The 27,151-nt window shown below is 54.0% G+C and overlaps 1 protein-coding gene across 2 annotated transcripts in view; it reads right to left on the reverse strand.

The window, feature by feature from the left end:
• The window catches only part of CDH22 (cadherin 22), a 121,963-nt gene that overhangs the window by 18,275 nt on the left and 76,537 nt on the right, over nt 1–27,151 (reverse strand). For both annotated transcript variants that reach the window (XM_036323663.1, XM_036323662.1), the window contains exons 5-8: nt 19,422–19,589; nt 15,529–15,722; nt 11,890–12,143; nt 2,608–2,744 (exon numbers count right to left, since the gene is read on the reverse strand). In XM_036323663.1, coding sequence (XP_036179556.1) covers nt 2,608–2,744; nt 11,890–12,143; nt 15,529–15,722; nt 19,422–19,589 — 753 coding nt within the window. The remainder of the gene's footprint in view (nt 1–2,607; nt 2,745–11,889; nt 12,144–15,528; nt 15,723–19,421; nt 19,590–27,151) is intronic.

The following is a 27,151-nucleotide window of genomic DNA, read 5'->3' on the forward strand; positions in this document are numbered from 1 at the left end:
ATTCAGTGAGCACGTCACTGTACAGTGCCTGGCACAGAGTCGGTGCGTAAGTGACGTGCATAGTCAAGATCGATAGGTCCCACTAACTGAGCACTTAGTAAGCACTGGGCTAAGTTCTCTCCTTGCATTTTCCTACTTAATCCCCCACCAGCACTGTGCAGTGGGAGCCATTCCTTCCCCCACTGATGAGTATCCTGGTGAGGGCTGGGCAGGGGTTACGGAATGCAGCTCAGAGGTGGGGGTGTCTCTAGCCCAGTGACCAGTCTTCCTCTTCCCCATGGTCAGTAGTTGGGGACTGGTGGGTGGGACAGGGGTGGGCGCAGAGAGCAGCGAGTACCAGGGGAAGGGGGCCCACACAGCAACACTATGTTGGGAACCGGGCAGACTTGGTCCAAATCCCAGCTCTGTCACTGCACATCCGTGGGCATGTCTCCTAACTTTTGGAGCCTCAATTTTCCCAAAGTAAAATGGGTGCTGATCTATTACTGATTATGATTCGAGAAAAGTAATTGCTAGAAAGCGACCAGTCCTGAATGTGTATTAGGTAAACACTGTAAAATGTTTATGGGGGAGAGTCCCTCACACTCTTCCTCCGCTGGCACGGCAGCGATGCGGCCTTTCTATATGCTACTCTAGCTGCTCTCTGACAGGGACCCACTTCCCCCAGGAGCGGCTGTGCTGTGGTGGGCCATCAGGTGGTATGACGGCTGCTGGAGGAGACGTTTGTGGGAGGGAGAGGAGGCATCTCTGTCCAGCAGCCTGGCCAGTCCCCCTGGCTGCCCAGGGAGTAGGTTCAGGGAGGCAAAGGGGGAGCTGTCTTCCCCCCGCCCAGCCGCCACTTCCTCTCCAGCCACCTTTGTTGTCGGCCTCTCGTGTGCGGCAGAGCGGATTCAAAGGCTTGGGAGCAGCAGGCACTGAGGCTTGAGCCAGCTTTGTATTTTCTTTTAAAGTGAAGTTGAAAGAGACGAAGGGAACTTCAGCCTAGGGACTTCCTCGGCCCCAGCCCTGGGGCGGCTGGTGGGGCCTGCAAAGTGGGAGGGCAGCTGCGGAAGGAGGAGAAGGCAGGAGGCCCACAGGGCCAGGAGGGGTTTGGGGCCTAGGAGGTGAGGAGGGGAGTTTGAAAATTGGCTGCCTGAGGCTCAGAGACCGAGGACTCCTGTTGTCATGATTGCTGACTGGCGGCTCTGCTGCCTTCTGAGACCTTGACAGCTGCCAGGGTGTGGGAGCTTGGAGAGCAGGTCGGGGCAGCCTCGTGTGGCTATAGCGGAGGCCTGCAGCTGCCCTCTCCCCTCTCCTGCGGCTCCGTGAATCCCTCTGCTCTTAGCTCCTCACCTCAACGGCCTTACTTATCTGGACCCCATGGCTCAGGACTCCCCGCCTTTCTCTCCCAGTTCACACTCCTTCCCAGAGGCACCAAAGTGTGCCTGTGACACACACACACACACACACACACACACACACACACACTCACACTCTTTCCTCTTCTGGAAACTCAGGCCAAGCACCTGGGAGCCCTCTTTGACTTCTCTCCATCTCTTAGTTCCACAACATCCTGTGGCAGGTCCTGCTGGCTCTCCCTTCATCCTGTCTCTGAAAGCTGACCACTTCTTCCGTCCTCCATAGCTCCTGCCCTGGGCCAGGACACTGACGTGTCCTCCTTGCACCCTGGCATTTGGCTAGCGGATCCCTGCTTTCCATTCTCAATGCAGCAGCCAGAGGCACCCTGTCAGACTTCGTCCCTTCTCTGCTCAACTCTCCCCACTGACTCCCACCTCACTTGGAGTAAAGGCCGAAGACCCTACAATGACTGACCACTCTGCCCCTCACTACACACTGGCCTCCTTGCTGACCCTCCAACAGGCCAAGCAAACTGCCACCTCAGAGCGTTTGCACTGGCTGTTCCTCCTGCTGGAACACTCTTCCCTTAGATATCAGCATGACTCCTCAGTTTACTGAGGTCTCTGTTGAAATGCCTCTTTCCCAGAGAGGCCTTCTCTTAAGAGAAACAACCCCCCCCAATCCCCCGCCTTCCCCTGCTCTCTTCTCTCCCTTGACTCGATATCCACCTTTTCTCTCCATTTGTTCACAGGCTCGCTTCCCCCAGGAAGACAGAAGCCTTGTCTGTCTTGTTCAGGGCTGTATCCTCAGCCTCTAACACAGGGCTTGGTATGCAGTGGGTGCTCAATAACTGCTGAGGGAAGAAACCAGCCTCAAGACTGGCCCTGCTATTTTGGCCTGGATCCTTCCGACATTTCTCTGTTCCTGCCCATTGACATTTAAAAATATATTTTTATTGATTTCAGAGAGGAAGGGAAAGGGAGAGAGAGAGAAACATCAATGATGAGAGCCATTCATTGTTACCTCCTGCACGCCTCCTACTGGGGATTGAGCCTGCAACCGGAGCATGTGACCTGGCTGGGAATCAAACCATGACCTCCTGGTTCATACGTCAACACTCAACAACTGAGCCACAGTGGCTGGGCCTCCCCTTGACTTTTGCTTTCCTCCCACCCTGCCATCTTTGCAGGGTTCTTCCTCTTTGCCCCGCCTCACCCTGCCCCCCAGCCTTCACCCTTCTCTCCATCCTGCCCCCTCGCCCCAGCTTACCTGCCTCCATGGCCAGCACTGTGATGTTGTGCCAGCCGGCGGTCTCACGGTCCAGTCCCTTGCCCGTCACGATGGCACCTGTGTTCGCATCGATGTCGAAGATCTGGTCCAAATCCGATTCTCGGTCAATGGCATACCTGATGGAGGCAGGGCGGGGCTGACTGAGGTGCCCCAGCACCAGATGGAACCCACACCATGTCCCTCGCCCCACTCCGCCCTATCACCAAGAAGGACACCTGCTTGGGAGGCACAAGGAGCAGAGCAAGCCTTTCCACCAGAGGAGGGTGGAAAGGTTCTGGGTTTGCATCTCAGCTGCACTGGGTGCCTGCTGTGTGCCCACTGGCAGCCTCAGCGTTTCTGAGCCTCAGCCTCGTCATTGGGTAACTGGGCTAACGGTTGTTGCGAGGCTGGAAGTAGGCAGAGTCACTGAAGGGAGTTAACACTCGCTGGATATACGATTCTTATGTTTCTGTAAGCAGTGACCCTGGAATTGGGCCTGAGAAGGGGGAAGCTGTTTATGGGGCAGGGGGAACAGAGGGTGCAAAGGTAGGTGGTGAGAATTATTCAGGAAAGGGAAAATGATGCAAAATGGTTAGAACTGGGAAGGGGAGAGTTAGGCACCAGGACAGGCAGGGCACAGGATTCAGAGGTTGGACAGGGACGGGGGGGGGGCGGGGGGGGGGGCAGGAGGAATTCTGAGCAGGGGAAAGGGGTGGGCTCTGGGTCATGATGCTCTCTGGCTGCCTGGGCGTGGAAGCCCACCCCCCCCGCCCCCCATCAGGGACTTGGGCGAGTGATGCTGCATCTAGTGGGTCTGGGGGAGGAGCCGCTGGCTGCCTGCTCCCACCCTGCCTGCACAGCATGCAGGAACTAATCTGCGGCTTTCAGCTGCCCAGTGAAAAAGCCCTTTGTTCTGCCGTCTTCCCGGGCCTTTGTGTGGCGGCTCCAGGCCTGAAAGGCCCGTGTCCAGCACATGTCTCGGGCGGCAGCCCAGAGAGGCCCCGCCAGCGCTGGCTGACGCTTCCTGAGCTGATAACGCAGGCGGGTGCCGCCAGGCTGCGTAGCCCACAAAGGCCTCGAATGCCAAGCAAGGGCTCTTTGTGCGGCAGGACAAAGCCGCCTGGTGGGCAGGGTTCAGCCCGAGGCTCTGCCCCCGCCGCCCCTTTCCCCACCTCCCAGAGGGGAAACCAAGGCCCAGGGAGGCGAGGCCACCAAAGCCCTGACATGACCCTTCAATGGGGCCTTGGCTGCATTACCAAACTTCTATGGGCCTCAGTTTCCTCATCTGCTGAATGGGGATGATGACTCCCAGTGGGACTGCACAGGTCTGAGAGGAGTCCACTGCTACTTATTCTGTCTGTGTGACCCTGGACAGGTCGCTGGGCCTCCGTGGGCTCTGTGTGCTTACCTAGGAAAGGGTGTGACTAATGCCTGCCACTGGTGTGGACTGGAGGAGGGGATTCACAGATCTGGGCATAGGTGACAGCCCTTCTTATTAAAAAAATTAGTTAATCCTCACCTGAGGATATGCTTAATTTTTAGAGAGAGGGGTAGGGAGGGACGGAGGGAGGGAGGGGGAGAGGGGGAGAGAGAGAGAGAGAGAGAGAGAGAGAGAGAGAAGACACATAAATTAGTTGCTTTCCGTACTGTGCCCCAACCAGGGGGCGAACCTGCAACCTAGGTACATGTCCCGACTGGGAGTCGAACCAGCAACCTTTCATCACGTATATGTGACGATGCTCCAACCAACGGAGCCACACTGGCCAGCGCTATTCTTTTCATAGTTACTGTGGTCGTGGAGCTGAAGGCTGTGGGAAACGGCGAAGGGCTGTGCACATGGCCATAGTAGGCAGTGCAGCCAGTCTCCTGAGTCCCACTTAGTGCCTTTCCCTAACCCTAAACTGCTGAGCCAACACCGGCCTTGCCCCTGACCAGCCTCGGTCCTCGTGGGTGATTGTGTGTGGGAAGGTTCAAATAGTTTGCAGCTTGCTTTTCCTCTAGCCATCCCTCCATTCATTCCTTTACGCCCAGCCATTAACGGAGTGCCTTCTCTGTGCTGCTCTGTGCTAGGCCCTGGGGATAAAGGGGCAAATGAGACAAATGAGGTTGTGCCTGGCATCCCGTAGGGCTGATAGGATCTCCCTGTTTTGCAGATGAAGACACTGAGGCTCAGAGAGGACACCTGCCAAGCGTAAGACCGCCAGTATGGTTATGAAGGTTGTGTCCCGACAAAGGTGCCAGGCTGAAGGGGGAAGAGGGGGTGAAGTCCAGCCAGTGTCCTGCTTGCCAAGTCGTGTGTCCTCGCCCAGGGAGCATCTTCTCAAGAGTGCCATATGGGCCAGTGATGACCCTGTCCAAGGTTGCACAGGGACTGTCACAGAATTGGGATTCGTACCCGCATTTGGGACTCTAGACCAGAGTTCTTTCTAGCTGTTGACCCGTCCACAGCGGCAGCCGTGGAGCCTCAGGTCCCCTTTGCCCCCAGCCCGGCCCTGTCAGATGTTTGCATCCAAAGAAGGTAGAAGCAGCCCCTGAGTGTCAGCTCAGCTGGAAGGGACTATGGAGACCTCCTCCTGAATTTTCAGGCAGGAGAATGGAGTCCAGGGGAATGACACAACCTGGGGCTCCTGATGAGGGGGTCAGGGTTGGGCATGAGGCAGGGCTTGTGGGAGGATGCCCACTGCCTCCTCCTTGCTTCTCCTCGCCCCTCGTTTCTGCTCGCTCGCTCCTCTCCTTTCCCTCCTCCGATCTTCCTCCCCCCAGCGTTTCTCTTTTGTTCCTTCCCAGAGAGGAAGGGGGGCCTGGAATCTAAGTGGAGGCAGCTGTTCCCAAGGCCAAGGGGGAGGGGCCGCTATTAACCAGCTAAAGACGTGGGGCTGCAGGTCACTGTGGCTGGCTGAGCCCAGGTGGTTTTGTTCCAGCTCAGGGAGCCAGCCAGTGAGTGGGAGGGGAGGGGGATGGGCACAGCACGTGGCAAGGAGTGTGGCCTGACAAGCGTGGGGGCAGCGTGGGGTGGGCAGAGGCGTGTGTGCCACACGTGCAGGGGCATGAGTTGTGTGTCTGGCCTGCGTGGTGGGTGGAAAGTGTGTGTGACTTGACTAGGTGAGTGGTGTGCGTGTCTGTGTGTGAGATACTGCGCTACAGTCGGCAGAGCAAAGGTTTAAGAGGCAGCTGCTCAGCCCTGAGTCTGGATCCAGACCCAGGTAAGTCACTTCCTTCTTTGAGCCTAATTTTCAGCAAAATAGAGATGATAATCCTACCTGGCCAGTTGGGAGGATTAAATGTCGAGCTGGAGTTCCAGGAAAATTACTTCGAGAGTGAGAATTATTGTTATTCTAATTTTTATTCAGAAATGCCTGGCGAGGGGTACACAGAAGTCCCTCCAACCAGTGTGAGGTCTGCGTGCTTGGGAGTGGGAGGTGCCATGTATGTTGGAGGATTGCCAAGTGGCCTGAGAAGATAGGAGGCCCCCTTGGGTCTAGAACAGTGGTCAGCAAACTGCGGCTCGCAAGCCACATGCGGATCTTTGGCCCCTTGAGTGTGGCCACGAAGTTTCAATCGCACTGTATGTGCGCCCGCACGTGGTATTTTGTGGAAGAGCCACACTCAAGGGGCCGCAGTTTGCCGACTACTGGTCTAGAAGATTCTGTTCAAATCTCACTATCCTGCTTCTCGTCGGTCAGCCAGGACCTGGAAAGCAGGAAGGGGACCAGAGCAGGCGGGGGTGGGAGAGTGCAGTGAGAGAACGTGGCATGTCAGCTAGTGAGCGCGTGCCCACACGTGTGCAAGGGAGGCCTGGGGGGTGGGGGGTGGGCAGGAGTGCAGATCTGGTGCCCACCTGCCTGGGTTTGAAGCAGCTGTGTGACCTTGGGCAAGTCATTTAATCTCTCTCTTCTTCAGTTTGCTCCTCTTAAAAATGGAGATGGTGATAATGATGATGGTACCCACTTCACAGGCTGGTTGTGAGAGTAGACAAGTGACTACCAATAAAACACATAACAGCAGTGGGCGCCTGACATGTCATGTACCAACTGGCTCTTCTTTTTATTTGCCAAGCAAGACTTTGTGCCAGGCCTGTGTAAAGGCTTTATGCCTTAAGCTCCTCAAATCCTCCCAGGCACTGTCTCACCCCATTCTACAGATGAGGAAACTGAGGCTCAAAGAAGCCAGGTTTCTAGTCCTGGGGCAAAAGGGCTGGTTAGGGGCAGAGTCGAGTTCCTAGGCCACATCTGTCCAGAGCCGCAGGTCTAGGAGACCCTCCTTAGGGCCACCCAGGTACACCTGCCAGCGCCCACATGCCACAAACAGGTTGCCCAGGGTAGAGTGGGGTGGGTACTGCTCCTTGTCTTGGGTGCGCGTGGGCATGGACACCACATACACATGTGCATAGATAGATAGTGCACACAGGCATAATAAACATGAAAGTCTGCAGGTTCTGCTGTGTACAGCCTTCCTGGTGCTCCTGTGTGCTGGCTCATGTACACACACATGCAGCAGGCTGAAGAATGCAGACCCTACCTGAGCTACAAGCGGGAGGCACCTTTTAGCTATGAAAGGGCTGCCTCCCCAAATGCAGGGATTTCTCTCTGCTCACTCCCTCCTGCCTGTGACTCTTTCCCTCTTCCCCCATCACCCTTAAGGCACACTTCAAAGCCTATACAAGATGCCTAGACATTTGTATGTGGTTAGTACTGGTTGCAGAACGAAGGGGAGAAACAGTGTCCAGACCACCAAGGAAAATGGTAATATCCAAACATGTAATCCTCCCTCCGGCCCTGGGAGCACCAAGCACAGAATCTGGAGCCTAGTAGACACTACATGCCCATTCTTTGAGTAAATGAACGAGGCAGGTATGATCACGATGCCCGTCTTAGAGATGGGAAAACAGGCTGGGAGCGGGGCAGGGATTGCCCCACGATTCTACAACTGAACTGGGATTCAGACCAGATCTTCGTGATACCAAAGCCCACGCCCGTTCTGCCGCACCCACTGTGGAGTGCTGGGAGCGCATTGGGGTTCTCTCCCTCGGGTCCGGGGTGGGCTTTCCTGTTTCTGGTGTTCAAAGGAGACTCACACGGCTGCCTCTTCCAGAGTTGGGCCCATCGGAACACTTTCCTTCCTCCCTCGAGAGCTTTATCCAAGGCTGCCCACTGCCGAGGGATAAAGCCCCACTCCCTCACCTGACATCAAGGTCCTTCAGAGCCTGTCCCTGTCCTCATCCCCCAACTCCTCACGTGAGCTCATCTAGCTGATCTTCCTGCTCCTGAACGTAACCTCCTGGCTCCATGATTCTGCTCCTACCCCCTGGCCCTCACCATCACTCCACCCCGGGGTGCCCCCTTCCTATTCCACTTCATCCTTTTTGGCCCTTTGGGGCCACCTGGGGGAAGCCTGTGTTCACGTCTCTCCTTGATGAGAGAGAACTCGCCCCTTCCTGGAGCTCTTTAGTCCTCACGCCCCTGTCTCAGCCCAAACCCACTCAGACTTAGATCTGTCACCAGATTCATATACGTGGCAGCCTAGTCTTCCCGTTGACCCATGTCTGACTCATCTCTGTGCCTCATGCACTGGGGAAGCATGGCACAAGTTTGGTCACTGCGTTAACCACAGAGAGAGTAACAGCAGGGGCGAAACGGCAGGAGGATGGACTCAAGAAGGGACAATCATGGGTTAAAGCCCATTCCTTTCCCTTTCAGGATGAGTGACACTGGATGAGTCACTTCTCCTCTCTGACCTTCAGTTTCTTCATCTGTAAAACGAATAAAATAGACTCTGAAGCACAGATGCAACCCTATGTGGCATCATCCACTCTCCCCTGCTCCGGGACTCAGAGAAACCATCCTGTACATGCAGTTCTGTATTTCCCAGGCGCCTACTGTGCGAGGCCAAACCTCCCAGGATACCACTTCATGCCTTCATTTCCAGGAACACACGATGCTTGTTCCTGCCTCAGGACCTTTGCACCTGCACTCCCCCACATCTTTGCATGGTTGGCTCTCTTTTACCATATGATCTCAGCTCATTTATCAACTCCTTGAAAGCTCAATCCAAATAGCTCCCTGTGGCCTGCAAACCCCCTATCCTACGACTCTATTTCCTTCATAGCTCTTATAAGCAACTAGAGGCCCAGTGCATGAATTCATGCACGGGTGAGGTCCCTCGGCCTGGCCAGCAATTGGGGCCTATTGGGGCCTATTGGGGCCTGCCGAGGCGGGAGGGGGGGAAGCAGGAGAGGTTGGCTGTGGGAGCTCACTGACTATCAGGGGGCAGCTCCTGTGTTGACTGTCTGTCCCCTGGTGGTCAGTGCATCATCATAGCTACTGATCGACCGGTTGTAACAGTCGGTTAGGCTTTTATATATGTAGATGATCCCATGTATCACTTGTTGACTGTCTCCCCCAGGAGAAGGCAAAGCCCATGTGGTCAGGGATAGGGTCATCACCATTTCTGCATTTCCTGGAATAATGCTGGACACGACTCAATTCATAGGTGTTGGCTGAACCCATGACCCTAGGAACTAGGGAGCTGGGATATAAGCCAGGCCCTCGGTAGCACGTGTGGCCTCTGAGGACCTGTCCCTGTCTCCCCAGCCTCTCAATGGCTTCCTTTTCTGTTTGTCTCTATAGACTGGGCACCCTTCTCCAGCTCTGCCCTTGGCTGAGTCATCTCGGTGGTGTCCCCAGGCCTGGCTCAGGGCCTGGCACGGAGGAGGAGTTGGGTAAATGTTTGTGGTGTTAAATTGGACCTGTCTCAAGGTTCTCACCGCCTCCACATCTGAGGAGCCCCAGGGAAGGGGCCAGAAGGAGAGATGAAAGAAGGTTTCAAAGTTGGCCCTTTCAGTGCTGATAAAAGCAGGCGGGAAGGGAGGGGCGGGAGGAGGGAGATGACTGAAGGGGTACAGAGAGCGATATTGGAGAGGAGGGGAGCAGGTGGGCGGGAGCACTGATCTGGGAGGTAAGGAGTCGGCTCCTACTCCTGGCTCTTAACTCACTGTGAGAGCCCAGGGAAGCCTCCTCTTCTCTCTGGGCCTCAGTTTCCTGGCAAATGGTGATAATGCCCTCCCACCTGCCCCAAGGTCTGGGGCCCAGCCAGAGGCTGAGGGGGAGGTTGAAAGACTGTGCCAACAGCCTGAGTGGAAGGGCGTTGGAGGAGTTCAAAGGCAGGACAGTTGTGGCCACAAGAAGGGTACAGCCAGCCCAGGGACAGTGTCTGAGCTCCTCAGCCTGCCCTGGAGGCCCGTCAGATTTTACCTTCGCTGCTCACTCCTCAGTCCACTGTAGCTATCACAGCCCGCTCTTCCCCAGGCACACAACCACTCCTCTGCCTCCATACGTCTGCACATGCCGTTCCTCTGCCTGGAATGCTCATCTCCTCATGTTTACATCTGATCAGATCAGGTACTCAGCCCAGCTCCATTCCTGTCGCCTCTAGGACTTGGCTCCCGAGCCCAGAGGGTATCGCCCGGTCTGGGAGCCCCTGGGCAGTTAGAAAGATGGTGTCTGTGTCCTCACCTGGGGCTGCCACATAAGGTTGCACAGGTTGCGTGTGCATTGTCCCTCTCCAAGACAGCAGTCACACAGATGACGAGGGCTTGTTACCCGTCTGGATTCGTGTCAGACTAACTTCCCTCCCCACTCTCTCCAGTGCTCAGCACAGAGCGGGGCATATGGTGGGCTCAGAGGTCATTCACTGACTATGTACAGGGGCTCCAGAAACTCCTTCTCATCTGTGCAATGGTAGCCATTCCCTCCACCCTTGACCTCCCCCACTGGGTCAGGTTCTTCTACAACCCTTTCCCCTTTCTATTCTATCCGACCTTCTTCCAACCAAAGCCACAGTCAGGGGCTCCCCAACCCCGTCTCCCCTCCCCTCTACCCTCCTGTCTCCATCCCGGCTCTGCCCCTCTCTCTACCTGTGTCTGTTTCTATCTTGCCAGGGAGGTCCATGTCTCTCTTAGCTACTCTTGTCCTTGTTCTACTGGCTCTCCTCTCTCTCACCTCTCTTCCTCTCATTGTTTGCCTTCCCACACCTCCATGAGTGTCTCTCTCTCACTGTCTCTTTCCTCAGTCTGTCTGTTTTTACATTTCACCCTCTCACCACACATTCAGTGTGTGTCCACTGAGTGCTGGGCATCGGGCCAAACCCTGAGGATACAGTGGTGAACACACAGGTCTAAGGCCTCACCCTCATGGAGCTTATCTTTTCATGGGAGAGACAAAATAATTAGAGAACAGGCGGTGTGTTAGATGGTGAAGAAGGCGAGCGAGGACCATGGGAAAGAGGAAAGGCGATCTGAAGGGTTGGGGCTGGGGATGGAGGTGGAGCTGAAACTGTAAAGAGGGTGTCAGGGGAGGCCTCACTGAGGAGGCCTCGCTCTTGAGCAGAGACCTGGAGGAAGTGAGAGGACAAGTCCTGGCCGTGTTCGGGTGAAAACATTTGGGTGGGGGATCAGCAGTGGCAAAGGCCCTGAGGCAGAGGTGAGCTTGGTGTATCTTGGAGCCTGCGAGCCGGGAAGGAGGGCTGTGTGTGGGGGTGTCTGAGAGGTTTACTGCGAGGCCACATCTCACAGGGTCTGGAGGTCACTGTCAGGGCTTGTTCTTATTCTGAGCCAGAGAGGTGAGGGCGTGGGGCAGAGGAGGGCCATGCTTTGATTTACATTTGAGCTGTTTCAACCTGGCCCTGTGCCCATTCTAGATTCCAGAGGGGCGAGGGCAGGAGCAGGGAGACCCGTGGGCAACTGTGACAACCCTGGCGAGAGGAAGAGGTGCCAGGCTCACGGGCGGTGGGAGGGGGTGAATAGTAGTCAGATTCTGGATGTGTTTAAAGTGGAGATGACAGAGTCGGCTGATGGCTTGGCGGGCGATGAGAAAGACGGGAGTTGAGAATGTCGCCAACATTTTTGATGGAACTGGAAGAAAGGAGTGGGTTTTTTGTTGTTTGTTTGTTTTTCCGGGAGCAGTTGAGAGCTCAGTTCCAAACGGGAGCCTGAGGTGTCTAGGGGGGATCCAGGGAGCAGTGGAGAGGGAGAGGTGGGGCAAGACAGTGGAGGTGGGAGTCGGGGCACCTCCACTTGGCCCTGAGTCCCTGGCCTATCTGTGACCGACCTCACACGGGCTTCCTTTGTCTCAGAACTCCAGCTGTGCCCTCTCTTTCTCTCCCCCCTCCCCCCACCCAGCGTCTCCTCCTTCCCTCCCGACCGGCCCCCTCCCGCTGGGCCCACACGAGCGCAGGGGCGGTGGCTGGAGAGCAGGCAGCAGGCGTGGCCCCGGGCGGGGGTCTCACCGGACGGGCCGGTTGGCGGCGTCGGGGTCCCGCGCAGTCACCACGCCGACCAGGGAGCCCACCTGCGCGTCCTCCTGCACCTCCAGGAGGCCGGAGGGCGGCTGGAACTCGGGGGGCTCGTCCACATCGGTCACCGTCACGCGCACGATCGCCTGGTCGCGGAATGTGCCCAGGTCAGCGAAGCGGGGGTCCACGAACTTGTTGAGGGCCTCCAGGACCACCGTGTGCACCGGCTGGGACTCGAAGTCCAGGCGCTGGAGGAGGAAGCAGTGGGCCAGTGAGCGGGCAGGGTCCCCTGGGGCCTTGACTAACCTCCCCCACCCCAGTCCAGAGGTGGACCCAGAGGGAGGGCTGGCCCCAGGCCATGTGCGGACCCACCGCTCTCTGGTTACAGGTCCCTGCAGGACCCTCTTGCCTAGGGACACAGACACTCCGGGCTAAACCGTACTAACATCCTGACTTTCACTACTCAGCACGGTATGTTGGGACATTTCATTTCTTAATTTACAAATCGCCTACTATGTGCCAATGCTTTAAACATATTAACTTATCTAATTTTACAACACCCCTCGAGGCCTGTATTGTTATCTCATTTCACACATGAAGAAATTGAGGTCTAGAAGTCTGTAACTTGCCCAAGATCACTTAGGCAGTCACTGGCGGAGGCTGGATTCAAACCCAGGCAGTGTGGCTCCCAAGTCCTTACCCCACAAGAGGAAAGGGTGGTGGCTCTGCTGCTGCCCAGCTGTGTGTTTGTGGGCATCTATTTGGCCACTCTGGGCCCCAGGTGGGAGGATTAGAGGCCATATTCCCTGGTACATAGGCGGCAGCGGCTAATGCGAGTTGAGCCGGCTAAGCCAGGCTGCCTTAGAGCTTTCCCAGAGAGCTGGCTAAGCCCACACTGAGCCCTGCTTCTTATCGGGAGTGCTGAGGGGTGACCCTCTGATGAATGTGCTCCGGGGCTGTGTTGGCTCTGGCCTTCTAAAGACAATGCCTCACAGTAGCGGTTTTCAGCCGCTGTGCCGCAAGAGTTTTTAACACCGGCAATACCTGACTATTTAGTCAGGGGCACTGACCTCTTTCCCCTTAGATTGTCAAAGAAAAAAATGACAAGAGCCAACACAACAATAGCCATCCGGTGTGAACGAATCAAGATCATACCTATCTTTTCGTCAGATCGGCAAAAATTATAATATGTTGTGTGGTACGCCGCAGAATTTTAGTAATTAGTTTATATGTGCCATGAGATGAAAAAGGCTGAAAATCGCCGCCTGACAGCAAAGAGAAATTGCCATGGTGGGGCAGCAGGCACCTCAGTTGTGTGGTGGGGGAGCTCTCTGAGTACAAGGGTGACCTTCCTAGAGATTAGCCTGGTGTGTAGGGACCCGCCTTTCCTTTCAGAACCTCCCACCCCCCACCTTTTCCAGCAGCAAAAATTGCCACCTCCTTCCTCCCTCCTTCCTGTTGCCTGGGAAATCAGGATGCAGGGAGGCAGGCAGTGGCCTGGCCTGAGAATGAGCGATGGGTTCTGGAGCCAGGTCATCAATCAGGCAGGGCTCTGCTCCCTGAGCCAGCACTGACTCCACAGAGACACCTTAGGCGCCAGTGCTGGAGCTGGAGGGAGGGGCCCTGAGTTGGGGGGCGGGGGCAGCACTGGGGGTGAGAGCAAGCAAGTGCTATGCCGAAGCCCCATGGCTGGCGATAGAGCCTGCTTCTACTGCTCTGTGACACTGTGCCTCTCTGGGCCTCCAATCCCCACCTGTGAATGCGCTCATCTTACAGTGCAGACACTCACTGTACAGTGAGACCCGAAGACTGAAAACCGCACAGTGTTTAAAGGGTGGATTCTGGAGCCAGACTGCCTGGACCCACAGCCCTACTCTGCTCTGCAAGATGCATGACCTTGGACGCACAGGATGGAACTCCTTGGGGCCTATGAAACGGACAATGATAGTACCTCAAAGAGACGATGTAGGGATGGAATGAATTCATACATGGAAAGCAGGTGAAGGGTGCCTGGCACATTGTAAACACTTTATAATAAACTAGAGGCCCGGTGCAAGAAAATTCATGCACTCGGGGTGGGTGGGTCCCTCAGCCTAGCCTGTGCCCTCTTGCAGTCCGGGACCCCCCGGGGGATGTCCACCTGCTGGCTTAGGCCTGATCCCCCCAGGGAGCCTGGCAGTCAGACATCCCTCTGGCAGCCTGGGATAGCCTTAGTGCTGCTGAGGAGGCGGGAGAGGCTCCCGCCACCGCAGCTGCGCTCGCAGCCCTCAGCCCGGCTTGTGGCTGAGCAGAGCTCCCTCTGTGGGAGTGCACTGACCACCAGGGGGCAGCTCCTGCACTGAGTGTCTGCCCCCTGGTGGTCAATGCGCATCATAGCAACTGGTTGTTCCGCCATTAGGGTCAATTTGCATGTTATCCTTTTATTATATAGGATACCCGCTATCATATTATAATCCTCTGGGAAGTAGTTGAAGAAATTGGCAGTTTTCTCTATGCTCAAGGTCAGCTAGAGAGTGGGTCTGAATGCACTTATTGAGTGAATGAAGGGTTGTCAGGGGCAGATGTTTCTGTGGGTCCCAGAAGGCAAAGCCCAGGCTGATAGGAATGGATTTAGGGAGAGAGGTTCTGGCTAATAGGAGGAGGAAGAGCTGGACAATGACAGGGAGTGAGCATCCTGTCCCTGAACGTGTACAAAGGTCTACCCCCATCCAAGAGCCAGTGCAGGGGATTTGACCTCCTGCGGGAGAGCAGGGTTGGAGTGGACAGTCTCAAAGGCCTGCACAGCCTGAGTTTCCATGCCCATGACCATGTCTTGGAAAATGGATTTTGCTTCTCTATTTGACCTTCATCTTCTTCCTCCAGGACTCACTGAGTTTGTACTTTTGACTTCTGGTTTCTGGACAAGGCAATGAGTGAGGAAGACTGTTAGACTCAGGAAAGAGAGAGCTTGGAGTCACAAGACCTGGGTTCAAATCCCAGCTCTACCCCTTATAGGTGGGGCCTTGGACAAGCCCCTTTACCCCTCTAAGCCTGTTTTCTCACTTGTGAAATTGCACATTAATGATGTCTCCTTCAGAGAGAAAGGCCAGGATTAAAGGAAATGATGCAGGTAAAGGTCCTGGTATGGACTTGAAGTAGCACTTAGTAGTGATTAAAAGCACTGATTCAAATCTGGATTGAACCCTGGCCCTGACAACTAGCTGTGCAACCTTGGACAAATCACTTAACCTTGCTGTGCCTCATTTTCTCATTTGTAAAATGGGGAGGAAACCATCAGCATTTTCCCAGGGTGGCCCTGGGTCTCTGTAAAGACCTGATCCGTGGAGTGGAGTCGGGAGGGAGTATTTGGCTGTCAGCGGCCTCCCTGACTCCATCCCCTAGAGCAGGGGTGGGGAAACCTTTTTATCTGCCAAGGGCCATTTGGATATTTATAACATCATTCTCTGGCCATACAAAATTATCAACTCAAAAAAACTAGCTTGCTCTATTTAGTCAAACATTTAATTAACTCACCCTAATGCCCTGTCAGGGCCAGACCAAATGATTTCTCGGGCCTTATACAGCCCGCAGGCTGGATACTCCCCACCCCTGCCCTAGAGCCTGCCTCCCCCATCCCTCCTGGGGCAGCTGTACCTTCTGCACTACGATGATGGCCTCCTGAGTGTCGCTGTCCGTGGTGACCTTGAACACATGGCCACCGGTGCCACTCTCCTCTTTGAGATGGTAAGTCATGTCCGTGTTCTCACCCACGTCCGAGTCCTCGGCCTTCACGCGTCCCACAGCTGTGCCGATGGGGGCCGACTCCTTAATGCTGAACTGGTACATCTCTGTAGGGGATATGGCTGTGAGCAGGGATGGGGGCAGCTTCCACCAGCTCTAGGAGAGAGCAGGGGGGCCCTAATGGGCTCCAGGGAGGGCAATGTCTGCAAGGGGCTCCCAGGTTGGTCAGGAAGGTGCTGGGAGAGGCATGCCCTCTGCAGAAATGCAGGAGACAGTGCGAAGAGGAGGGCCCTAAATCGGACCCTGGGTTTATTTGATTAGTTTGGGAGTGTGCCTGCAGTTCTTTGGGCCTCAGCTTCCCCATCTGCCCAGCGCAGGTGAGAGAAGAGAACCATGGTCAAGGCTAAAGTTCTGGAGTCAGTCCTGGCTTTGTAATCCTGAACCTTGAATCCCTCTTCTATAGAATGGGAATAACAGTGTCTTCCTAACAGCATTGTTATCACGATTAACTTAGATGGCAATGCCTGCAAAATGCGCACTGCACTGCCTAGCTCATGGTAGCTACTCAATAAATGGGACAAATTATATTAAAACAGTGAGGCTTTATGCTGACTTTTCTGTTGACATTGATTTCTGCTTATTTATTGAGCAGCTATGATGTCCCAGATGCAGTTTTAGGCACTGGGGTTACAGCAACAAATAATATAGACCAACATCCCAGTTCTCATAGTGCCTTCCTCTTAATGGAAAGAGAAAGACACTAAACACATCAGTAAGACAGGCATGTGTCAGATGGTGATGGGTACGTAGGAGAACAATGAAGCAGTGGGAAGGGATGGAGGGCTGATGAGGGTGTGTGTGTATGTTTAAACAGGGTGATCAAGAAAGGCTTCACTGAGAAGGTGACATTTTTGCAGAAGACCGAGCCAAGGAGATATCTGGGAAAGAGCATTCCAGACAGAGGAAGCAGAAGGTGCAAAGGCCCTGAGGTGGGTGCAATGCCTGGGATGCTTGAAGAATGGCAAGATGACCATTGTGGCCACAGGGGCGAAGCAGATGGAAAACCAGAAGGAATGCGGTCAGATGGAGCGCAGACCGCACCCTGACCTCTCCCCAGAGCTGAGGCTGAGGTGAGGGTGATCTGCTAAATGATGGGCCAGTGCAGATGAAGCAGGGGCTGTGGAGGTGGGTGCTATCTCTTGAGGTCCCTACACAGGTCTGGATACCCCTTGTGTAAACTGGGTGCCTCTCAGTCTCACGCAGTAGCTGGGGGGGGAGAGGGCTCTGTCTCTAAGACACAGCTGATCATGCCACTTCCCTGCTTTAATCCCTCACATAGCTCCCTACTGCCTTGGGATGCAGTTGTATAAGTCCCTTGGCTGGCTCCTGCTGACACCTGCAGCCTCATCCCCTGCTGCCCCACCCCAAATCTAGCTTCAGCCAGGCGGCAGGCCTTGTAATTCCTTAAATATGACTTGCTCTGCCTCACTTCCGGGCATTCTGCTCTGTATTCTCCTCCCTGACTTTGCCTCCTCAACTCCCACTCTCCCTTTAGTCTCACAGAATGTTACCTCCTCCAGGGAACATTCCCAGACCTCCAGGTTCTGCTCCTGTGTGCCCAGGGCCTCCAAGCTCATCCCAGTGTGAGGATTACTGCATTTCCCTATTACTTATTACTCTCTGTTTATTCTCTTTTCTCTCTCTCTCAGAAGGCAGGGGCCACATCTCTTAGTCATCAGGCATTCTCAGTACCTGGCAGAACACCAGACTGTCGCATAAAAGAAACGTGTGAGTGACTAGTGAGTGAATGAATGAAAAGCAGTGTGAGTCACTGGCATGTCCTCCCCAGAGTAACACAAATGAAATCATCTGATAGTACAAAGGGCTAGCGAGGATGTGGTACAATGGACACATGCGATTCTTTTCTTTTTTTAAAAAATACATTTTTAGTGATTTCAGAGAGGAAGGGAGAGGGAGAGAGAGTTAGGAACATCAGTGATGAGAGAGAATCATGGATTGGCTGACTCCTGTACACCCTCCACTGGGGATCGAGCCTGAAACCCAGACATGTGCCCTTGACTGGAATTGAACCCGGGACCCTTTAGTCTGTAGGCCAACGCTCTATCCACTGAGCCGAAGCAGCGAGGGCCACATGCGCATTTCTTCATGGGGAACAGAGTTTGGCTTTATTTAGTAGAGTTGAAGATGAGCATATCTCATGAGCCAGCTATTCTGCTCCTCTGTATATTCACTGAGACATATGTGCTAAACAGCATTATGAGCTGTGCAACAATGTTCCAAGCAGCATCCTCCATAACAGCCTCAAACGGGAAACATCCCAAATGTCCATCAACAGCAGAACAGCAAAACTCCGGACTACACTACAGCAATGAAAATGAACTAAGGACAGCTGTAAGTAACAACAGATGATTCCATAAATATAATTTTGAGAGGCAAAATAGCATGACACACACTTTGTATGGGGTGATGCCATTTATATAAGGTTAAAAGCAGGTGAAATGAAACTGATGTTAGGGGGTGCACAGTAGGTGCACTGACCTAAGGAAAGGCCAGGAGGTGGAGACCACGAGCAGACAGGTTCTGGTTGGTTCTGGAGGAAGAGTGGGGAGAATTATGATGAGGGGGGGGGGCATGCGGGGGCTTCGGGGTCCTGCTTGGTGTTACAGGAGTGTCCGCTTTACACTGATACGTTACGTCCTTCTGTTTGTGTGCTCTATTTTCCAATAAAGAAATGCCAGAGGTGGATAAAGAATGAGTAAAGGAATGAATAAATAGGAGTTTTCCTGGGGCCCTGGCGCCTTTTCTTTTCTCTGCCCCACCCCTTCCAGCTCAGCACTGGCACAGAGCCAGGCACAACTGGGCAGAAGACTGGGTGACTCCCCCTCCTCTACCCAGTGCTTCGAAGCTTCCCCACAGAGGATGGGGCTGGGTTCTGTGCCCACCCCGCTCCATGTCTGGGCTGAGGCGCGAGGCCGAGATGACGCTGCCACACTCTCGGCAAAGGGATTGGATTCCCTTATCTCCTGGGGGTCAGTCCCCTGTGGCGGGGCCTAATGTGAGAGCAGCAGACCTTGAGTAATGACTCGCCAGATAGGAATCAGCCCAGCTCCCTGCGGCATTTAGTCTCTGCCAGCCTCAGGCTTCCCCGGCATAGCTCTTCGCCTGAGCCTGGGACAGAGGGGCCAGCGGGCTGATGGGTGGGTGGGAGACTGGGCCAGATACCACCATCCCCTGCTGTGCCAGGAGAGGCAGGGAGCGAGAAGGCCTCATAATTCAGAAGCACAGAATCCTGCCCTCCAGGCCCAGAGGAGGAGGGGAGACCTGCCACTCAGGCCTCAGGGTCTCCAGGCACAACTAAGTCCCATGGCCTGGGTATGGCTGCAGCCTCTTTCCGTATCCCTATGTCTGCCCCCACTCCTGTGCCAGCCTGGGCCAGTGGCAGATCACGTGCAATGATCGTGATAGGGTGTGTGCGAGGGCCGTGAGGGGTTGGGTGGGTGGACAGATGGGAACGCCCCGCCGGCAGAAACCAAGGTGAGGGGTGAGGAGGTCACCATGTTACTTGGATGGATGGAAAATCAGACAACTTTGGGGCCCTCCTCTGCAAAAAGCATGATCAGAAGGCGTCTGGGGCAAGTGGCTGGCCTGGGGGGGTAGACAGACAGCTGGATGGGAGTCCCTCTCTTGGTGGGAAGCCAAAAGGGAACTTGGGGTCAGTGGGTGGCTTGGACGAGCTAACAGACAGACGCACAGATATTGCCTCCTTCTGGGAAGGCCTTACTTACTCTGCGGGAAACGGGGCGGGTTGTCATTAACGTCGGTGACCACGATGGTGACAGTGGTGGAGCCCGAGAGGCCGCCCAGCTGGCCTGCCATGTCTGTGGCCTGGATCACCACCTCGTAACGCTCCTGGCTCTCGCGGTCGAGGTCAGGCACCGCAGTCCGGATCACGCCTGTGGACGCGGTAGGGTGAGGCCCAGGATGCTCACATCAGCTGATGGAGACCCCTCCACAGGCAGAGGCTGGCGCACTCACGTTCAGCAGGGCGTGCAGAAGACACAGTCCCGGCCACAGTCCAGGTGCAAGCTCAACAGCCACCACACATACTCTCTCACACACACACACACACACACACACACACACACACACGTGCTCATACAGATATGCTTACAAGCTCACACAGTGAACTCACACTCTGTACTTCATACACTCACACACAAGACTGTCACACATACACACAGCTCAGATTCATACATACTTTCAAATACACATACACACACACTTATATACAGACATACTCACACACCTACTTTCAAACACACACTCATACACACATATAGTTTCAAAAACACACTCACACAGATAAGCATACACATACATAATCACACACGCGCACACAACACAGAAGCAACAGAATGGACACTTTGGTTTACTAAAAAGAAGCACAGGGACTAACCTGCCACTGTGTGCCCCCCTCCCGGGACCTCAGGTCCCCATGTGAGGGTGAACCCTGATATTCCCTGAGTGAGCCTGGCCTGTGCTGATCGCCTCTCTGTGGGTGGCACTCAGCCCAGAGCCAGGCACGGAGCAACAGCTCGGCGAGTGTTTAACGAAGTGAACTGGACTCGCCCCCATACTCGGTGCACTCACCGTGGAGTCACACGCTAGGTATGTCTCCTCCACTCATGTGCTGCATACATAAGCACACATGCGTGGTCACAAACACTCATGCACACTAACACACACTCGTTGTCACACACACCTCCATGATGATGTCATCCCGTGCCCTCAGAGCCCCAGCCCCTGGCCCCCAGCCTGGCCGCAGATTCTCTGTCCAGGCACCAGCTAATGGCGGAACAGACAATTCTTCAAGCTGCTAATGGACAGATGGGGTAGAGGGGCGCAGGAGCGGGTGACTGCAAGATGGATGCTGCGGAGGGGAAGGCTGAGTTTCTTGTCTCTGCCAGTGGAGACGAGGGTGGAGCGGAGAGTCGATGAGGCATTCAGAGCCTCCCCCCATGACTCACTCCAACCTGCCGAGCACCAGGTGGTGACAGGTGGTGCCCAGGGCCTGAGCGCCAGGTGGAGTCATGCACCAGCAGCCCCATGATGTGCCCCATAAAACCCAATCTCCAGTCCTGATGTCCCCAAGCAGCCTCCAGACTCCAATAAAGGCAATGGGACGGGAGAAGAGGCTGCAGTGTGTGTCTGTGTGTTTGCGCGTGTGGCTGGGGGAACCGGGGGGTGGGGGGCACCTGGGGGTTGCCTGCTTTTGTGGGACCACATGGAGAAGTGGTCTGTGTACCCTCTCTAACAAAGGTCACACAGACCCTTTATACGTGGCCCCGAGGCGTCTCAGGAGGCCCCCTCCCGACCCCTGGCAGACACGTCTCCCTGAGGAGAGGAGGGTCTTGGAAGCAGATGAGCTTGGGATTGACGCCCGATCTGCCATTTTTGGGCCGTGTGACCTGAGCAAACCCCACACTGCTCTGAAACTCAGTTTCCGCATCTGTAAAGTGGGACAGCCTCTCCAAGGAACAGGGTTTCTCCCCCTCGGCACTATGGACATTTTGGCAGGATAATTCCACCTACTGGACGCCAGCAGCAGATCCTCCCCACCAAACCCAGGGCCAAAAATGTCTCCCGACATTGTCAAATGGCCCTGGGGACACAGTCAGTTGAGAACCACGGTGTGGAGTTTCATCTCATGAGAATCCCAGGTGACAATGACAGTCCCTACCGTCAATGAGCGTGCACCCTGTGCCTGGCTCTGCACTGAGTGCCTGAAGGGAACTGTCCCACTAATCCTCTCAGCAGCCTATGAGGGCGGTGCTGTGATTATTCCCGTTTTACAGAAGGGGGGATGGAATCAGGGAGAGGCCAAGAACTTGACCAGGTCTCACATGTAGAAGGCGCACAGCCAGGATTCAAGCAGGAACTCCGGGGCCCGCGTCCATGCTCTGACCTGCTCTGCTGGCACGGAGTAAGGAAGGAGGGTCCCTCCCCAGCCTGCCTTGCATCCCCGCCCCACCCAGCACATGGCACAAGGGTAGAGCCCAGGCCTCTGACAGAGGGGTGCCGTTTAGGTGGTCCTGTGTAAGCCCCTGGAACATTCTTGCTCTTCTCGGTCCCAACCAGGCAAGCTGTTTTTTTCCAATCATGCAGCAGGTCCTTCTTGACCTACCCCTTCCCCTCCTATTCCTGCTCCTCAGCACTGTGATCATGAGGGGCTGTTGTGTCCTCTGCCTCTGGGAGGTGGTGGAAGGAGACAAAGAGCAGAAGGGACAATAGAGGAGAAGATAAAGGATGAAGACAGAGAGGGAAGGAGAAGATAGAGATAGATAGAGATGATAGGGATAGGGATAGGGATAGGGATAGGGATAGGGATAGGGATAGGGAAGGAAAGTGTAAGAAAGAGAGAAGAAAAGGGAACCTGGGGAAAGAGATGGACAGAAACCTGGTGAGAGGCAGGAGGGAAAGAGACAAGAGGAAAGGGACACCCCCATGGAGACAGGCAGAGAAAGGGGAGGTGAAGGACCTCTGAGATAGAAACAGGGGAGCAGTGGAGCCAGAGAGAAATCACACCCAGAAGGAGACAGTGGGAGAGAAAAAACAGAGACAGTGAAACAGACAAGAGAGGCAGAGGGACAGGAAGCGGTGAAAAAGGTGGGGGCAGGGAGGAAAAGAGAGGGCAGATAGACAGACTGACAGTGGAGGGGCCACCCGGCCAGACACAGGGGGGCCCTGAGTGAACCAGGTGTAAAGGCAGGGAGGGGAGCTGACCAGCTGAGCACTCACTGCGTGCTAAGCTTTGGGCGTGTCACTTTACCTCTGGGATCTCACTCCATGAGCTTGTTTACAAAAAGCTCAGCCAGGGGCTTGGAGCAGGGGTCTGGCTGAGGTCCCACCTGTGGGTGAGGAGCCATGGGCATGGGGCTGGCCTCCTTGCTGGCCTTGCCACTTCCAGCCCCAGAAGGAATGAGGACACTCACTGAACTCTTCTCTTTTGGAAACTGATGATGAAGCCTTGAGTGTATGATCAGGTGCCATCTCTGAGTGACTGGGAGGTGGGTACCCATGGTGCCTCTGGGCCCTGCCTCAGGGTTACCCTCAGTGGTAGGTTGCTATGGTAACAGCTCCTAATGAACCATACTTCCTGGAATCCATGCCATGGATCATCCCCTCCCACACGGACTCTGGCCTGGGCCACCTGACTTGCTGTGGCCAATAGGACATCAGCAAGTGTGACAAAAGCAGAGGCTTGATCAGGCCTGTGTGCTGGGGCCTGTCCTCTTGGAACTCTGAGACCACCAGACAACGAGAAACAGAGGGACAGGAAGCAGTGAGGAAAGGTGGAGGGAGGGAGGAAAAGAGAGGGCAGATGGCCAGATTGACAGTGGGGTGACCACCAGGGGCTCACCACCCTGAGTGACCCCAGCAAACCCACAGAATTATGACAAATAATAAACCATGGCTGCTTTAAGCCACAACATTTTGGGGCAGTTTGTTATATGGCAGGAGATAGCTGACAGAGAAATTGAGTTCCCTGGCTCATGCATTTAACTGGGGGTCAGCCGCTGGAAGGCCCAGGATGGCCTCATGCACATGCCTGGCAGCTGTAGCGTGACCTTCTCCATGCCCCAGCAGGCTGGCTGGCTTCCTTTAATGGGGGCCTCAGGACCATGTTCCAGGAGAGAGAGTGAAAGCTTCATGTCTCTTAAAGCCCACTCTGGGAATTTATAAACATCACTTCTGCTACATTCTATTGGCCAAAACCCACCCAGATTTAAGGTGTGGGAGGAATGGCAAAGTCACTCACTCTGAAGCCAGTATAGGGACGGGAGGAGTTGACAACATCGTTTTCTATCTACTCCATATGCCTCCTGATGCTGGGAGAAGCCTCCTGGAGGCTCGTGCACTTCTGGGGAGCCTGGGGTAAAACTCCCAAATCAGTCCATGAAGCTGTTCTTGGAACCTTCTGACTCTGCAAATTCATTCACTCATTTACTAAACCCTTATTGAGGGCCTATTATGTGCAGGGGCTACAGGGTCAGACAGATATGGTTCAAGACTTCTTTCCATCTGCTATCTGACCTTGGACAAGCTCTTGAGTCTCTATGAGCCTCAGTTTCCTATTTTGTAAAATGGGGATATCCAGTTGATAGGGCTGTTGGGAGGATTAAATGAGATGAAGCTTCCAGCAGCATGTCTCACATTTTGGGGATGTCTCACCGATCCCCTCCTCTGGTCCTGGGTTGGGTGTCCCATAAATAACTTCCATCCTGGGCAGAAATCCATACTGGCCTTCTTCACCATCTTATCTTTAGGGTCTGGCATATAGTAGGTGTTCAATACAATTCTGACTGCCCGACTTACTCCCGTAGACTCTCGGTCCCACCTCATGGCGCCTGGGTGTAGCTGTCTATTTGTTTCTGGCTTCTCTGTTGGAACAAAAGCCCCATGAGGGTGGAAACCAGATCTGGTTCATCATCCTGACCCAGGATCTGGCACTTGGAAGTGCTCAACAAAGGTTAGTGTCATTCCTTCCCAGGAAAACAGACCTCTCTGGCCTACCTGAGAATTTTCAGAGATATCTTGAAGTCTCTAAGCAAGTCCTTCTATTCTTGCTGGGGCTGTGACGAGTGGGGCTGGTAATTAGAACCTGGCCACGGCTCCCGGCAGCCTTCTGCTCACCCCAGTTCCAGCTGTTGTTCTCTCTACCCTGTTGTCCCCTCCAAATGCTACAGAAGGGGCCCTGGAACCCAAGTGATGCCTCATTAGACTGCAAATGCCATCCCCGTCGCCCCTGTGGGGGGCTTGCTAGCAGATCTGGCCTTTAAAACACACATTAATTTCTCCTCTGGCACTGGGCCTTGTGGCACCCCGCCCCCTCCCGTCCCTCACACCTTCCTCTCAGGCCCGTTCGGGCTCTGCTCCCTGCTATCTGCACAGCGAGAACAGACTGTACCTCACAGCAGCTGCTAAATATAGACCCGCATCAGCGGAATATTCCTGGCTGGGGAAATGGAGCTGGGCTGGGAAAGACACCGCGCGGCTCCTGCAGTGGGGCTAAGGAAAGGGGAGGGCAAATATGGGTCTAGGAAATGTCCACAAAGACCCTTTCAGGCTGAGCAAGTTGAGGGACCCTAGATAGAACAAGGACCCATTGACACCTTCGCCTGCCTTGCCTGGTGCCCACTCTCTGGCTTCTTGGGGACTAACTCTCCTGCCCTTCCAGACTCCATGGCTCCCCACGTGCCCCATCCTCCAGACCCTCTGCAGCGGGGGATGCTCTTCCTCGGAACCGGGCCGTCCTCCCCAGTCTCTTGGAGTCTGACTCTTCATCTGCCCACCCCTGCCACCTCTCAGACTCAGTCCTGGCCCTTCCCTATTTCTCTGTTTGTGTCTTCCTCTCCTCCCTGAAAACAGCTGATACATTCTAAGGGCTCCACCTCCTCAGGTTTTATCATCGTCATCATCATCGTTGTCGTCTTCTTCATCCCCTTAGTTTCCATTTATGTACCAAGTATTGCGTCGAGCTCTTCATGCACTCACTGCTCCCGTGGCCTGCAAGCTCTCTCCTAGATACTGAGTGGCTCCCACCCTCACTTCATTCAGGTCTCTGCCCCAAGGCCATTCCCTAGAAAGTCCTGTCCTGATTTCTTCAGCTAAGTCTCTCCCCTTACCCTGCTAGCACTCATTGCTCCTTGGCATTATGTTGTATGTTTGTATGCTTGTTTTCTGTATTCCCAACGTGAATAAACGCTCCATGAGGGTAGGCCTACTGCTGTGTTCCCAGAGCCTAGAACAGAGCCGGGCATACAGTAGGCACTCTATAAAGAGTTGCTGAATGAATGAATGAACTCCTCCATTGAATCCTTACAACAATCATGTGAGATGGGTATTATTATCCCTCTTGTGGACATGGGGAAATCAAAGTTTACAGAACCCCAACCATTTTGGATCTTCAAGTCCATATTTCAGAGGTTCTAGATGTTTCTTTTCTCCTCTTTTCTCATCTTAAAGCCAATATGGTTAAAACGGAATTAATTAGCTCTGTACCGGATCACAGTGCCCATCCACGAATTCCTCAGCTTCTAGATAGTTCTCTTACTCCACATTCCTCCCTCTGTGTCCCTTCCCATCTCAGGCTCCAAAGTTAGGAACCCCTGGATTTCCCCCTCAATCTAGTCCCTTATAATCTCTAGGCCCCAAGGTTTGCCCTTCTCAGGATCTCACTCTCAGCCCTCAGACTCCCTTCTCAGCACCTCAACTAACCCTCAAACCAATCCTACATCATCTCTGGCCCCATAACTAGATGAAACAGGTTACAGAGTCTCGGTGAATGCCGAGAAGGGGTGCAGGCTTTGGGTTTTGTGCTTCGGGGCTCTCTGCTGGGTACCCCACGCTCCTGGGTCTCCCTGAATCAATCGCTGTTTCTGAGCCATGCTATACAGCAGCAGCCCGAGGGATCTTGTTAAAATGAAAACCTGGGCATGTCACTTCCCTGCTTCAAAGTCATCAATGAACCCACAGTGTTGGTGAGGAGGAGGGGAACCTAGTTCCCTTGCATGCGGCTCTCAGGAGTGCAATCTGGTACATGCTAGCATTATCTAGCCAGATCCCAAATACATTCATGTGCTCCTTGACCCAGCTTTTCCCCTTCCCGAAAATTATCCTGCAGATACTCCCACCCCCCGAATGATATATATATGGGGTTATTCACTGTAGCATTATTCGGTGTAGCAAAAGATTGGAAAGAGCATAAGTGTCCATCAAGAGGGGACTGGTGAAACAAATTTTTGTGTATCCACAACAGCTGTTAAATAAAAGAATGGGAAAGCTCTTTATGTACTGATACGGAATAATCTTCAAGATGTATTGGTAAGCAAAAAAGGCAAGCAGTGTGTATAGTGTGTTATAGCTACCATTTGTGTAAAAAAAATAAAACAAATCCATGTACTTATTTCCTTGTACATGTATAGAATAGCTCTGGAAGGATACACAAGAAAATTACATTGGTTGCCTTGGAGACACAGACTGGGTAGCTGGGGGACTGAAGGGGTAAAGAATTTCCACTAAATATCCATTTGGACTTTTTGAATTTTGAACCTTGACATATATTTTCTATTTAAAAAATAGCTTCGTTTTCAAAAGAACGAGTCCAGGATCTTGTAGGGTATGCACACTGAGGGGCGTCCTTTGGGGCTGCAATTACTGGGGATGGGGGTAGGACGCACTTTCTTTTTTAAAACATTTCCATAATGTTTGAATGTTCTCTACAATGTATTAGCTTAGCACGGAGGAAAAATAATAAGGATGTTATGTGTAAGAAAATACAATTATAACTGTGCTCACAGACTGGACTACTCAACCTCTCTTTACACACAACAAAACACAAACACAAACAAAAACCCAAAATGCAAATCCGTCAAATACCCCTCTCTTTTCCATTGCCCTGAGAATAAAATCCAAGCTCTCCAACCTGCTTACACTGGGCCATCAGGTCCCTGCC

Source organism: Myotis myotis, unplaced genomic scaffold (assembly GCF_014108235.1).
Source record: "Myotis myotis isolate mMyoMyo1 unplaced genomic scaffold, mMyoMyo1.p scaffold_m19_p_9, whole genome shotgun sequence".
Taxonomy (NCBI): domain Eukaryota; kingdom Metazoa; phylum Chordata; class Mammalia; order Chiroptera; family Vespertilionidae; genus Myotis; species Myotis myotis.